General features: G+C 43.7%; 1 protein-coding gene across 7 annotated transcripts in view; it reads left to right on the plus strand.

The window, feature by feature from the left end:
• evla (Enah/Vasp-like a) overlaps positions 1–15,434 on the plus strand; it is a 43,872-nt gene that overhangs the window by 14,897 nt on the left and 13,541 nt on the right. For 5 of the 7 annotated variants that reach the window (XM_042071272.1, XM_042071271.1, XM_042071268.1 and 2 more), the window contains exons 2-3: positions 9,915–10,083; positions 10,567–10,744. In XM_042071272.1, coding sequence (XP_041927206.1) covers positions 9,915–10,083; positions 10,567–10,744 — 347 coding nt within the window. Of the gene's footprint in view, positions 1–8,060; positions 8,187–9,914; positions 10,084–10,566; positions 10,745–12,278; positions 12,717–15,434 lie in introns of those variants that run through there. The other 2 variants (XM_042071270.1, XM_042071273.1) reach the window with 2 other exon arrangements.

Raw genomic sequence — 15,434 nt, forward strand, 5'->3', positions numbered from 1 at the left:
AGTCTCTCTCTCTCTCTCTCTCTTTCTCTCATCCCCCATCTCCCTCCTCCTCTCTCTCCCCATCTTTGCATCAGTCGGATGGAAGATAGCCTCGGTAAAAGCAGAAACATCTAGCTAAGCACATAAGCACATTCATTTAGAAGCAAGAAAATGCCATTAGGGCGTCTGCTGCTCTCTCTCTCTCTCCCTATCTCTCCCCATTGCACCTTGCACTCCCACTCTTATCTTGTTCTTGCCCTCCCTTTGTAGGTTTATAAATCCACACTTCCATTCCATTTCTCTGTGGTTTAAATGGTACAATAGGATGGGGGGGGGGGGTGCACAGATGTAACATCCAGCAGGAAAGTTAAGTGCTGGGCCTGCTGGCCCATGTGACGCTTAGGGATTGGCTTAACGTGGCAGATTAAAATGTTACTGTCGTGGAGAACGTGAAAAAATTGTTGCCAGCACAGTGGCGATTTCAGAGCTTCCATTTGCATCATTATGTATGCTGATGATATAATGATATGCTGGTGATATAATAATTTATAACATCAATTCAGATTAATTCAGACCTGTGTTGCTTGGCTTTCTGTTATGTATTGTTACATTTTTTGAATCCATGGATTTATCATTCATGAATTTATCTCTCTGAAACCCAGTATCCATAAAGTATTATAAAAAGACTCATAAAGCTTAATGAAGTCTTTATAATGCCTGATAATGATTGGCATATGCAAGTATAGAGGGAGATGGAGAGAGAGAGAATGAGAGAGGTAGGGAAGCTACCATTCATGTTGCGTCTGCTGTAACAATTAGCTTAGTGGTGCGTACTTTCAGAAAAATAGACCAGTCATCTAAAATGTTTTTACGCGCCACGAACGGAACGCTTAAGTTATGCGCCCAGAGTAACTTCCCTGTAAAGCACTTTCCTGTTAATGGTAACACTCACAAACCACCCTTAAAACACTTACAATGTTTCCACACAGCCTTGGGACTTACACCCACCTTTCAATCAGACTCTGATCCTAGATTGGAGCTCTGCTAAATTAGAGCCTGGTTAATTTAGACTTTACAGCAGAAGGAGTTAATGATCTTCCTGGAAGCCTTTACCATAATCCACCTCATGTTCTGACAACCCCCCCCCCCCCCCCTCTCTCCTCCTCCTCTGATCTTTACTCCACCAAAATGATTACTGGACTCGTTACTTCAAATAGAAAAACAGCACTCGCCCATATATTCTGCCTCTGGTCTCAGCTTGCTCCTGCTATGCTTCTAATAACAGGGGACTTTCATAGTTGTTTCCCTTTTTCCAGAATTCATCATACATACTGTTGTTAACATCCATGTTTGTGCCTGAGGTTAAATATATCCTCCCCCTTAATTTAGAGTCTGCTTTAGTTTACAACATCATCTCATATTTGCGGGGATGCATTTTTAGAGCATTGCTACTGAAATGTACCAATTGTACCTAAATGGGCAGCCGTGGCCTACTGGTTACCGGTTCGAACCCCGACCAGTAGGCACGGCTGAAGTGCCCTTGAGCAAGGCACCTAACCCCTCACTGCTCCCCGAGCGCCGCTGTTGTTGCAGGCAGCTCAGTGCGCCGGGATTAGTTTATGTTCACTGTGTGCTGAGTGTGTTTCACTAATTCATGGATTGGTATAAATGCCGAGACCAAATTTCCCTCACGGGATCAAAAGAGTATATATACTTATATATAAATGCGTGTTTGTTCAGTTAATACCAACTTTAGTCACACAAGGATGGTCAGGATCTGAAAATCAAACTTGTACTCGGGTCGGGTTGTACAGTTGAACTGACTGATCCTTTGGCTGCTGTGCATTGGCAAGGTTTTCCTGGCATGTCTCCCAATGAGTCTTGAAGTGAGGAGATGGGAAGAGAAACCAGTGATTATCGATGTGTAGTCCAACAGCACGAGTGTTGAACACGGCGCTGCAGCCTCACCCACTCTGCCTTGGCAAATGGGTGTCAATCAGAAACGTTGTGGTGAGATAAGACTTGCTGGTGGACCCAGTCTTAATCATCTATGGAGGACAAGATCGAGTCAGAAAGGAGTGTGTGTGTGTGTGTGTGTGTGTGTGTGTGTGTGTGTGTGTGTGTGTGTGGGAGAGAAAGAGAGAACAGAGGTGATGGTGATGAGACTGAGTTGGCGGGGAGAGAGAGCAGGGGCCATGTGAGGTGAAAGATGGCTACTTTTAGAAGTGAGAATTAACGAGGACAGAGATGCATTCAAAACAAAAGAGACAAACGTGAGAGTGTGACAGTGGGAAAAAAAATGAAATAGAACGATGACATGTATATTATGCAGAAATGAGTGCAGGGCTTGCATGCAACCACGCAGCTCCCACTGCATGCGCCTCTATTTGAGACAGAGAATGAATACCACAAAGGGCAGCCAAAACAGGGGCTAGTTTGGTCTACCTCATTCGGCTGTTTCAAAACACAAATCTGCGTTGCTAAGCCCGCTCAACGAAAAATGTCTCAAAAGATGAATGCCCTCATTACCATTGACACTATACAACCGCAATGCTTCTTATAAATATACTTTGTACACATGTGGTGTGAATATATTTGGTGGTGGAGTTTCAAGAGTGTATTTGACCACAGCAAGTAGCTTTAGATAACCACTGATCCCTATAACTGCATGTAAGTGGGTGAAAGGGCCTTGGTGGTCAATAAAATGCCCACTAAGCAGTCAGGCCATGTGCTGCAGTCAGACACTGAGGTGAGTCTTGCTTGTTCATGGACATTCTACTGACCCCATGCCACTGCAAACAATCAGACAGGCGAACAAAGGCATTTGTCCCTAGCTTCACCCTAAAGCGCTACACACACCGTTTTTCTCTTTCGCAACCTAGGTACTGCTTGATGATGGCTTGTACATGCACACAAACTCTCATACCAATACACAGGTTCTGCTCATATCTGTGATATTTTAGGTATTTCAAAATAGGTATTTTAACAGAAGTGGGAATTGGAAATTAAGGATGCAAGATTGAGTGGGTTGAGTGTGTGCGTGCATGTGTGTGTGTGTGTGTGTATGCGTGTGTTTGTTTGTGTGTGTGTGTGTGTGTGTGTGTGTGTGTGTGTGTGCGTGCGCATGTGTGTGTACAATCATGTGTATATGCACAGTGTTGGGTCAGATTACTTTGAAATGCAATCCATTACTGAGTACAGACTACACACCAATTTTTGTAATCAGTAACGTAATCCATTGGATTACAAATAATGTAACATAATCTGAATACTTTTGGATTACTTAAAAAAAAAAATGGGAGTCAAGCCTGCTAATAATCGAGCTAAAAGCACAGGCTGCTGGTTCTCTTACTAGCACTTACTAGGCGTTTGGAAGGAAGTTTATACAACATACTGCATAGATATGTACCAGTTGGCTATAGTTACACAACTGGAATAGGCCTATAAGCAGACATTGGGTGTCCTCATTTTGGTCAATTTGTCCTCACTTTATAGACAACTTGTCCTCCTTTTCAGAGTCTGGTTGGTGGTCACCCTAGTTTTGCGACATTATAGGACACATGTAGCCTTTATTTCCCCTTTTAAATGCAAATTGTGACTATCAACTGGTCTTGTATTTCTGCACAGAACAACTCACATAAGTATGTTAGTATAAGTATATATACTCTTTTGATCCCGTGAGGGAAATTTGGTCTCTGCATTTATCCCAATCCATGAATTAGTGAAACACACTCAGCACACCGTGAACACACACTAATCCCGACGCAGTGAACTGCCTGCTACAGCGGCGCTCAGGGAGCAGTGACTGCAGAGACCAAATTTATAGTACCAAATATATATACTTATACTAACTTATGTGAGTTGTTCTGTGCCTTGCTCAAGGGCACTTCAGCCGTTCCTACTGGTCGGGGTTCGAACCGGCAAACCTCCGGTTACAAGTCCGAAGCGCTAACCGGTAGGCCACGGCTGCCCCTAAATTGAAATGGATGGTTATGCTAAAAGGCAATAACCCCTTAAATGATGACTTCTAGCAAGTTTTGTGCAAATAAATGACAGATTGAGAAATATAGCCATCAACACATTTAAAGCATCTTGCTGTGAAAAAAGATAGCAATTACAAAGCATGATTGAAAAAAGATGGCAATTACAAAGCATGATTATCACACATACTGTGAACTGTGTTATTTGACTGAGGGGCCCCGTTTAGATATCAGGATGAATAATATAACCTATGTTATATGATTGAGGGGGCCCTATTAAGGCATATCACATAACATGACCTATGTTATTTGACTGAGGGTTCTTATTCCAGTATCAGGGCTGGAGATTTTAATTTCCCTTCAGTTTAAGTGTGTGTGTGTGGTTAACTTAGTCAACACGTTTACACCAGGTCACCTCTTCAACCCCTGATTGTCTATCAGGATGTACCTGGGGATCAATAGTAGTAAGTATCTATCTATCTATCTATCTATCTATCTATCTATCTATCTATCTATCTATCTATCTATCTATCTATCTATCTATCTATCTATCTATCTGACACAAGGTCAGACTAGTTCAATCTTTAACTCCAGCCCACCCCCTCCCCCAACCCTCTCACACTCAGTGACAAAAAGCACTCAACTAATGGAGTTATGGCTGGAAGAAAGATGGAGAGAGACAAAGATTGTAAGAAGGAGAGAGAGTGTCCCTGCCCTCCTCTAGTTGTATTTAAAAGAGAGATGCATTTACGTTGAATGGATGGACCAAATGCCTCAGTCATACAGACCTGTGTTGTTACACAGCCTCCTTTATCAAGCTTTGCCCATGAGGTTGATCTTACAAGGTAATGCATTTTGAGGTTGTGGTCTTTCTCTTTCTCTCTATTTCTATCTCTTGCTCTCTCTCCCTCCCTCCCTCCCTCTCTTTCTCTTTGTTTCTATGCCTTCCCAGCTAGGCGAAAAGAGCATATTCAGGAACAGTCACTGGAGGCGGCCATTACATCAACCCCAGTCTTATGGGCTACTGGGGCAGTCTTTAGAAATTATCTTAATGGATTCAGCCATTTTATTTTTTTTTGCTGCCACATGAGTGATCATGGTGTTTGGTTTATTTAACGCTTCCATCCTTCACGGTTCTCTAGATTCATGTACAAGTAGAATTGTTCAGATCCATTCATCGGCTCAGACAAAGAAACATGGTACAGGCATTGCCTAGTTATTAATCTGTGCCACTGGAGCAAGACTGCATGTCGTTTGACTTGGCGTATACTGTTTAAAATGCACATTGTGCCTGCAACAGTTTTGCACTGCAAAGGGTTGAGCAGGTGTGACCTTTACGGCTTTAGCCACACGCTGGAGCAAGGCCATTTATAGGTATTAACCTCAGTGTTCGAGCAGAGTGAAGAGAAAAAAACAAAACATGATTTAAATAGCACGCTTGTAAGTGCAAAAACACAAGCAGACATGTAGACTGCAAGTGTGAGGTGAATGCATGCCTGCAGATAGATAGCCCATTATCTTAAATTCATAAGGCAATAATTGGACTGTAGATGTATAAATATGATTTAATCAGATAAAAGGTGTTAACGTATTAGTAATATGAATGTCACAACATGTCATTCCAGGTTAACCTTCAGGTTTAATTAAAAAATGTAGACAAAGTCAGATGAAGCCGCACAAAATTACTCTAACTAATATGTTGCCATGAATAAACGGAGGCACATTTAGCAAGTATAATATTAATCTTTGGAGAGACTGAAATGATGTAATTCTGCTCGAAAACCATTTTGCAGTGCGGTGAATAATCAAAAGGTCATGCCGTCGGGCTACCTCCCACATGACAACATTTCCATAGAGTTCCCTACATTTCAGATCACCCTCTTTACACACTGCTCCAGTCCACTGATGTCACTTCCTATTGCCCTCAACCGTGACCCCAGAAGAAATAGTTTGCAGAAATCATGCTATGATGATCTCATTGTTTGTTCGCATGGCCAAATTCAGCATAAAATGATGTGCGGCTAGATTCCATTTGTTCCACTTCCTGCGCACTGCTCCATCTGCAAGAGTGTGCTAGCTGAAATAAAATGTGCTGTTACTGTTATTTCACTGCTGTCTGTTATAAGCATACTAGGGCATAGCAAGGCGTTGTTTGTTTATTTGTTTTGCTCAGGATCGATCAATCTCCTTCTCGACACCCTTTCAGTTGCTTAGGTTCTCGCATGCTGGTAACTAGGCTCCATGCAGACTGTCAGGAGGACCTATTTTTAGGTGTGCCTCTATCAACTCAGCATTGCAGCGTTGCCCTCTTCCACCAAAATATTTGGTTAATTTTGTATTTGGAGAGACGGCGTGTTGTTTTATTTATGGCTTGACTCGTGGAAAGTGCTCGTGCATTGGCAAAGGCCAAGTCTAGTATGGAGACTGACAGAACTCGGCTCAACAGCAAACGGAGAGACCACAAACACAAACAAGCTATTGCTCTCACAGCACCAGAGATCACCTGATCATGATCAATTAACCATATATACGATTTGTTTTTATTTGAAATGTTTAGTTTTCCGTTTTTGTGCATTTTCTTGATAATTTCTCTTGTTAAACTTGCCTGCTTTTGTGCTTATATCAGTGTTGCTTCTAGTGGCTCGGTGCTATACTAGACTCTGACGAAGACGTGGCAGAACGGCGAAACGTTAGTCCCTTATGTTGGCACTTTAAAATAAAATCTGAAGTTTATACATCTGTGTTGCTCCGGTAAAACTCCTATGTCTTGGTGCTTCATCCCACCCTGTCACCTAGGACCTAAACACATTTACGGATACATACGACCTCCCCACCCTAAATAGCCTCAGATAATGTCAACAGTGAGTGGCAGAGAGAATCAGGCTGAATACGGTTGAAACATGGCCCCCTTGACTGCTCTAGCTGTAGAGAGACCGAGAGATGAGGGTTGACAGAGGTGCAGATGTTGGGATTGGATCTGTCAAACGCTGTCATGCCCACTCTATTCTCCCTTCACCATGGCCCAACACCTGGTTCTTGTGACTTGTGACTCAACTTGTTTACACTGTTACATCGGTATTCACACTAGCTGGTTGTGGTGGCCTCGTTTTTCCTTTGGGTCTAGCCAGGTCTACGGTGACTGCAAATCATTGTAGTTTCTGCTATTAACTTGAGTAAGTTGCCAGCAGTATTTATAACACAACAACATGTCTGGTTACTGGCTACTGGCTATAAAGTCATATGACTCCACACTACTATTTTGATGGTGGTGTCACACGCATTGCTGAAGTGGTGCCTATAATGTTGCTATTAATTTACATCCTGCCACACGTAGTAGTGGATGTGTCAAAAGTGTGGGTGCAGATAGAGGGTGCAAGATTTTGTGGGATTGCTGATGAGGGGGGCAGTAATGTACACACTCACACACGCAATGCGTGCATATGCACACACACACACACACACACACACACACACACACACTTAAGCTGAATGGGAAGTAAAACCACTGTTGCTTTTAATAAGTATTATGGCAAGAATGCACATACACATGCAGAAACCCACACACGCCCACACATACACACACACACACACACACACACACACACACTCAATCTTGCATCCTTAATTTGCCACATCTGAAGAATTAGCTATTTTGAAATGGCTAAAAATATCACAGCTTTGAGCAGAACTTGTGTATTGCTATTTGTGTGTATGTGTGTGTGTATGTGTGTGTGTGGGGGGGGCGGGGGGGGAACATTACAAAACTAAGTGTTTTATGAAAAGAGGAAAGACTGAAGCAAATCACTTTAAAGTACAGTGTACATTTTACTATACAACTTAAAGATCATTGCTGTTTTCCGAACATGTTATCATGTAACCTGGCAGTGTCAGAGCAAGAGTGACTGAGTGAAAGTCTGAATATTTTGAGCTCACATCCAAGTGAAAGCAATCAAAGCAATCACATCCAAGTGAAAGCAATCAATTCCTTCGTTTTGTCCTCAGTTTTGAAATCAAGGCATTGCTCTATGCTATGTCATAGAGCGTCACATTGCTTGTCTTCTCTCTATGCTTCCTCTTTGAGCAGAGAGTGTGGTGTTAGAGGGGATAACTCACCGTGTGTATATATACCATTGGCACTCGGCACCCAACCGCTGTGCTGACTTCATACTCTGTACAAAGATTCACTGTGTTTTTTATGCCTAAGCCAGATAAAATGTCAACAAAAAGGTATGTTAGCATTCAGATGCTACAGCAATTATGTTTTTCTAAGGTCATTCAAGGTGACATGTAGTTGTCGATAGTTAACAGAAATGTCAACAACAGTGAGTGGTTTGGCTCTTGCTCAGCTACTTTTCTGTACTGTTTTGAAGGGTTCACTGTTATTGTCGAAGTTACTGTTCCTTTAATAGGTGTTTATATTGCCCAGGCTATTTGCAGTTTTAACCAAAGTTAAAAGTTGTTTGTTGCTTTCTTAGAAAGAAATCTTGGTGAAGTAAGTGAAAAGGGGTGTGGTGTTTTTGTTGGTTTCTGTGGTGAGGAGGAGCATTCTGGGGTGGGTTGGGGGGGGGGAGGGTGTGCTTTGCTTAAATTCATTCCTTGGGATCTCGGGACTGCAGCGTGATTGCGGGTTTCAGACAGTTCAATCTCTAATTCTTGACTGCGAGAGAGCGGTGAGCATCTGCGAGCGCATCTGGCCCCAAGCTGTGAGCTGCAGTGTTGAGCTCGGGATCTGAGAGTTGGGACACTCCCACCCCCTGCGTGGGAAAAACATTACCAGTGTGCCATGGCAGATGAGTGAATGGACAGTGAGGAATGATTGGGAGAAATAATTAGAGGCTGAGAATTTAGTCTGACACATGAAGGTTTTCTTGGTTCAAGCATGCCAGCTTGTGTGTCAGTGTGACAGCAGAGGAGGGAAAAAAGATTGACCATCAAATTGAGAACAGATTTCTGAATGAAATGATTTGGTCATACGCATGGTTTAGTTTATTTGCTATTAACTGTCAAACCTTCGTTTGGTGAATCATTCATCATTTTAGCACAGAATCCATTATGTGCAAGAACGCTCACCATGCACCATCTTGAGGTGGAGAGGGAGGGAATGAATGAACCAATTTCACTGGGGGATTATTAGGGGAGCAGCATGAATGGGCTAGGTTGGGAAATTAGCCAGGGGACTGGGGAACCTGCTACTCTTTGAGATAAGTGCCATGGCATGTTTTGACCACAGGGAGTCAGGATCTAGGTTTAACGTCTCATCCGAAAAACAGCATCTTTTATGGCACAGTGTCCCCGCCACTGCATTGGGACATTATAAATTAGGTAAATTGGGTAAATTAGATGGCTGGCTTAACATGTTTTTGAACTGTGATTATTTAAAGAAGGGCAGGAACTCTGTACCTGTAATTAAATCCCTGTGTCTTTCAACAGCCTATCAGCAGGCTTCTGTCCCTGAAGACTCCTCTCTCTCTGAATGTGTCTTGCTTCATGCTTCATAAGTTTATTATTTTGCTTTGCTACTCATTTATTTATTATTATTTATTTTAAATGTACTGTGTCTTTTCAGGCACTTTGTTACATTGAGCTACCTCATTCTGTTATGACTGTTTCAAAACATTGATGTTTGTGGCATTATAATACAGGCGTATGCCACAGCAAACCCACAGTGCCATGTTTCGGTCTAGAGTCTAGACATTCACTATCGGTTTCTCTGTGGTTGACACTTCCCATGTGCCAGCTAAGTGAGTTACTGCTGTCGAACTTATCAAGATTTGGGAGTGAGTAGTTACACTTAGTATCATGGGCACAAACATGATATATGAACATGTCATCTACGTATCATGGACACACACATGATATATTAACACATCATCTACGTATAAAGTTTCACTGAGTAACTGACCCCTGACCTTTGACCCGGATAGTTCTTTTCCCGTCCTTTTTTTGGCTCCACAGTGAACAGAGTATCTGCCAAGCCCGGGCTTCGGTCATGGTGTACGACGACACCAGCAAGAAGTGGGTCCCAATCAAGCCAGGGCAGCAGGGCTTCAGTCGCATTAACATCTACCACAACACTGCCAACAACACCTTCCGCGTGGTGGGGGTCAAGCTTCAGGACCAGCAGGTGAGACACTTGCTATACACGCACACACGCGCACACACATACACACACACACACTCACGCAAACACACGCACGCACACACACACACACACACACACACACACACACACACACACACACACATATATACACACACATATATACACATGCACACACGCACATGGACATACATAGTGTAAACTCACTACTCACAAACACATATACACGATTCATTCACATATTCATATACACACACTGTTACGTGTTAACCCTCACTTCATCAATTAGGAAAGAGTGGAGTTATCGAGTAAATCTAAGATGAGCATTCTCACAAATTAAATTTCACTCTGTTCTCGTTTCCCTCCCCCGTCTTTCTGTGGCATTCTACGTGTTTCTCTCTTCCCTTCTGTCTTTCACGTTGCTTTCTGTTCCTCTTTACACTTTCTAATCCTCTGCTATTCTTCTTTTTCTTCTTTTTCTTCTGTTCTTTGTCGTCTTTCTATCAGGTTGTCATAAACTACTCCATCGTGAAAGGTCTCAAATACAACCAGGCCACACCGACCTTCCACCAGTGGCGCGATGCCCGGCAGGTGTACGGCCTCAACTTCGCCAGCAAGGAGGAGGCCACCACCTTCTCCAACGCCATGCTCTTCGCCCTCAACGTCCTGAGCTCGCAGGAGGCTGGTAAGTTCAGTGGAAAAGGTTTTTGAATGGGGAAAGCAAACGCACACCGATAGTTTACATTTTCTTGAGGTGCTGGTCACGGGATACGTAATGTGATAAACAGAGGGAGACCGCACATTTTAGCAGCTCACATGCCAGTAGTTTAATACAAAATAAACAATGTTTTGGCCTGTGGCCTTTCTCAAGTCAAGACTTGAGGCCTCCTCCTTGCTGGCGAAGTCAAGACTTGAGAAAGGCCACAGGCCGAAAGTGGTTCAAAGGGAGGTGAGTTTTCCACTGAACTTGTGATGAACAGAGGGACACCGCACAGTACTCTAGCAGCTCATATGCCAGTAGTTTTATACAAAAGAAACAACGTTTTGGCCTGTGGCCTTTCTCAAGTCTCCACTGTCTCAAAACGTTGTTTCTTTTGTATAAAACTACTGGCATATGAGCCGCTAGAGTGTGCGGTGTCCCTCTGTTCGTCACAAGTTCAGTGGAAAACTCACCTCCCTTTGAACCACTTTAAAATACTGACCCTCCTCCTCGCTCTACTCTAGCTCCCTCTTTTTGCCCTGTCAGATGGGAAATGATTTGGACGAGAGTAGGCACATCAGTATTCAAATGAGCCAGGCCCAGGGGGCCTCTTGTAGGCCTGCCTGTCATGAGCTGAGTTGTGGGGGGCTTTTGCTCATCGGCTTGGCTTGGCTGGGTCGGCTTCCCTTCACTGCTTGCCCCCCCCCCGTCTCGGCGAGTTCCTACCCTGAGGTTTTTCGTTAGAATTCGAATGCTGTGCGGCTCAGTGAAGCGTGCTCTGTAGGTGTGCGCATATGTGTGAGGTTTTTGTGGTGGTGATATATCGGGACTCGCCTGGTTAATGCTTCCCTCTACTGGTGACTTGGCCCTCAGGAGCGAACCATGTGTGGGAAAGAGGTGGATGCTGAGATCAGTGTGGCATTAAATATCTTGTGTGGTCTGTGTGAGGTTGTCTGTCTGAGGCTGTCAAAACTTGCATGAAAAGAATGGAACGAAGGAGGCGTTTGACTGTGCAATTTTAATTTCATTACACAATTAAATAAGTCAATGGGGCATTAACATTTTCACCATGCCATTTTCTGACCTTTAAAGAGGATCAGTAAAACTAAAATTGCATTCAATTAAATATTACAACAGTTCACTTTAAGGGTATGCTCCTGTAAGTTTCTTCTGAACACCCTGGGGTGTTATGTGTAAACTTCTGCCATAAGAAATATCTGTTCAACTTCCTTTTTAAGATTTCTGTACGTGTCAAGCCCTCCTTTCGTCTGTAGACTGTGAGTGAGACAGACATGCCTGTCACATGCCATCCTGGGGTGTTAGTCCTTTATGTTCGTTCAAATGTGGCTCTTGGTGGAGAAATGGCACAGGGGCTTCTCTGGTTACAGATTGCTGCTACTTATAAGTGTTTTTCTGAGGGCTCTGGTGACAGCCCCCTTTTTTCCAGGCACGCCATTGGTGTAGGCCCCTGCTAAAATATCTCTGGAGTCTGACTGTCTTAGACTGCCTATCTCTGCCCCCGTGGGCTCGCTCGGGGGGTGATCCTTTTTTTGGAGGGAATTGGGGGTGACGCCACTGCAAATGTGTGCAGTGGAGGGGTCGTCGTCGCCATGCAAACAAGAGGTCGTCCTGCCCCGGAGGAGTGCAAGGTCCCACCTGCCTGCTGCGTTCTCGTTCACGTACCTGTGACCTGACCTCACTAGACCAAAACAGAGAAACCAAAAATAAAGGGAAAAATAACATACCATCTGGTTTAAAGCCAGCTCTGGTCTTATTTTTTTTTTTTTTGCGGTTGCCCAGGCTTCTGTCTGACTGAAAATAAGAGACGTAAGAAGGGGGGGGGTTTCGAGCTGGGATATAGGAGCTGGAGGTTTAAACAGTGGAGGTGCGATGTTTGGACCAGAGTTCTCCCCGAGGTTGATGCGACGGGTCAGTTCTGCAGTCATAACGCTAAGCAGTAAGTTATTGTTTGGATGAGGACGGCTGGGAAGGAGGGTGGGGTGGTGGTATCAGCTAATTTGATGCATGATGCATGAGGCATGAAGGCCAGGAGTCGGTCAGCACCACCACTCCCATTTCACAGTATTGCATGGGGTTTACAATGCCAGTACAAGGCCCATTGGCACTATTGTTGCTACTATAAATGGGAGATGATGTTCTGGAAAGCCAGAATGTTTTTTTTAAACGAGCGGGAATGAGATGGGGGAGGCGGTGTTGATAGTGCCCTGCCCTTGTTGTGATATCAACCTTCTGTGTGATTGGATGATGATGATGAAAATGACAGACTTGTGTTGGGGTGAGGCGTGTTCCTCTGTGTTCCATCGACCCTGTTCCTTGTTGTTTTTGCAAGTGGTTTGAATGTGATGTCAGTGTAATGTCAGTGATTATGTTCTTATCTTCTTCATTTCGTCTGACTCTTCATGCCAATACAATTTTTAGGTTGTTTTGTTTTTTATATTGTGGGCAGTTTTGTTTATATTGTGGCTAGAACTGTGAAATATAACCCAGGAGTAGAAAAATAATAGCATGTTGCGTAAGAGAAATGGAGCGAGCTGATGGCTCAAGATTCTCATTTGACGCAGACATCATCATGCCTCTCTCTGCGGGACGTTAACTCTTTCCATGGCAACAGGCACCCTACACCGTCACCCAACCCCTCCACACACACACCCAGATGTGTTTGTCTGTCGTTGAGTCAGGAAAAAGATTCCTGGATTCGTTGACATGAGCTTGTTTATCTTATTTCTTTGCTCTAAGATGATGACACTGTTAAGAACATTGAAAGTGCATTATGAAACACGTGTTTGTAGCCTGAGGAAGAGCCAGGGGCTCGAAATGTTGCACGAAAAATAAATTAAAAACCTATCAAGGGAGCTATAAAGTGTGCGGATCATTCTCTTTTACCTTTGAAGTCATACTTTTCTGATCCAGCACCCATCCGAAATTATGGAAAAGGGATGTGCGTGGTCACACATCTACACTGTTATGCAGCGTGTATTTTGTTGTAGTTATAGGCATTAAATATAGCACACACACATTTTTCTCTATTCTGAAGTGAGTCACTTGTCAGATGCATCATGATGTCAAAACAGGGTTTGTGTTTTAATTAAATCATAAATGTCTGAAATGAGGTGAGGTATTTGGTGAGTGCTGGAACGGTAGTCACAGCATTATTTGGCTTGGTAGTGCTTACACTACAGCTGTTACCTGACAATGACACACTGGCTCTCAGGAACCACTTAGCCTATTCACACGCCTGTAAACAGCAGTGGGGGACTGCTGGATGGCTGTCTGGCTGGCTAACATCCCATGCTATCACACACACCACCCAAAAATGAAACCCCATCCCCACCCCATCCACCCACCAATTCACACACGTTAGCACTCGGTGTGGCTGCACTGCCGTGAAGATTACGGTCACTTAGCACAAGAGAGAAAGGACCAATGTCAGCATGGTGACCGGTTGGCGGTATGTTCAAACAAACTCTTGTGCCCAGGGCGGACTTACACTAGTCCCATTTTCATTCCTTTTAAATTAATTTCTAAGACCTGATCTGCTCTGTGTGTGTGTGTGTGTGTGTGTGTGTGTGTGTGTGTGTGTGTGCCAGGGGGATAGGGCAATGGGGGAGTAGATGAGTGATACCCATTTGCCAAAGTGTAATTGCCCTGATGACAGCGCTACAAGGCTAGGGGGTTTAGCATGTCAGACACAAGGGAGGCTTTATTTGTAGTGGCTGTTTGTAATCACAGGGTATTGCTTAGGCGCACTGAAATATCACATTTCATTTTCCATTGTCGGATGATGTTACGAAATGGCTGTTTGCGATGTTTCCAAGAGTGTTTCCAAGAGTGCAAAGACATTTTATACAAACAAAACACCCCTGTTAATCTCGTCTAGTCAGTCTGCTCAGGAATCACCACAAATAAGAGCTGACTTGTCCATAAGCTGCACGTTCTGTGCCAGGCCCTTACACTGATCTGGCTCTGGGTCAGATCCGCTGCACGTGGAGACCAGCTCTGGGCCAGATCTGCCCCACAACTCAACCAGCTCCCACCTGAGGACTGAAAAAAACATCCTGGTTAAAGTTGAAATGGTGAGAAAATGAATAAGACATGAATAGATTCTTGAATTTCCCCTGGAGGATCAATAAAGTATTTATCTATCTATCTATCTATCTATCTAGATCGATCAACTGGGCCAGTGAGAGCTCCAGTCCTCTGAGGAGAGCGCAGGGTAAAAGTGTCCTTATAAAGATGCTTTATGAGCTCTGCATGCCTGCAGCCACCCAAACGGAAATAACACCCAGAGGTGCTCTAGTGTTACAGTCGTCGTTCTCGGTTATTGGCTGGTATTTTGATAGGTAATATGTATTTTCCCCGATGACCCTTTTAATAGCACACTTAGAATAGTGCTCCTCCACTAACTGGCAGGGCCCAGAAGGGTCTTTCCCTCCATTGTGAAATAGAGTTGTGAAATGAAACGGTCATCCTTTTCTCTCATGTTCAATTGACACCAGTTCCATTTCTTAAACTTTGAGAACATTTTAAGTAGATGGTTATTCCTCTGAATGAAACATGGCAGATCTTATATTCATCCATTTCTCAAGGGTTCAAATGACAGCAGTTCCATGTCTTACTTGCCCTTTAAGACCATTTCTAAGCAGATGACTGCTCC

This window comes from Alosa sapidissima, chromosome 19 (assembly GCF_018492685.1).
Source record: "Alosa sapidissima isolate fAloSap1 chromosome 19, fAloSap1.pri, whole genome shotgun sequence".
In the NCBI taxonomy this organism is placed as follows: domain Eukaryota; kingdom Metazoa; phylum Chordata; class Actinopteri; order Clupeiformes; family Clupeidae; genus Alosa; species Alosa sapidissima.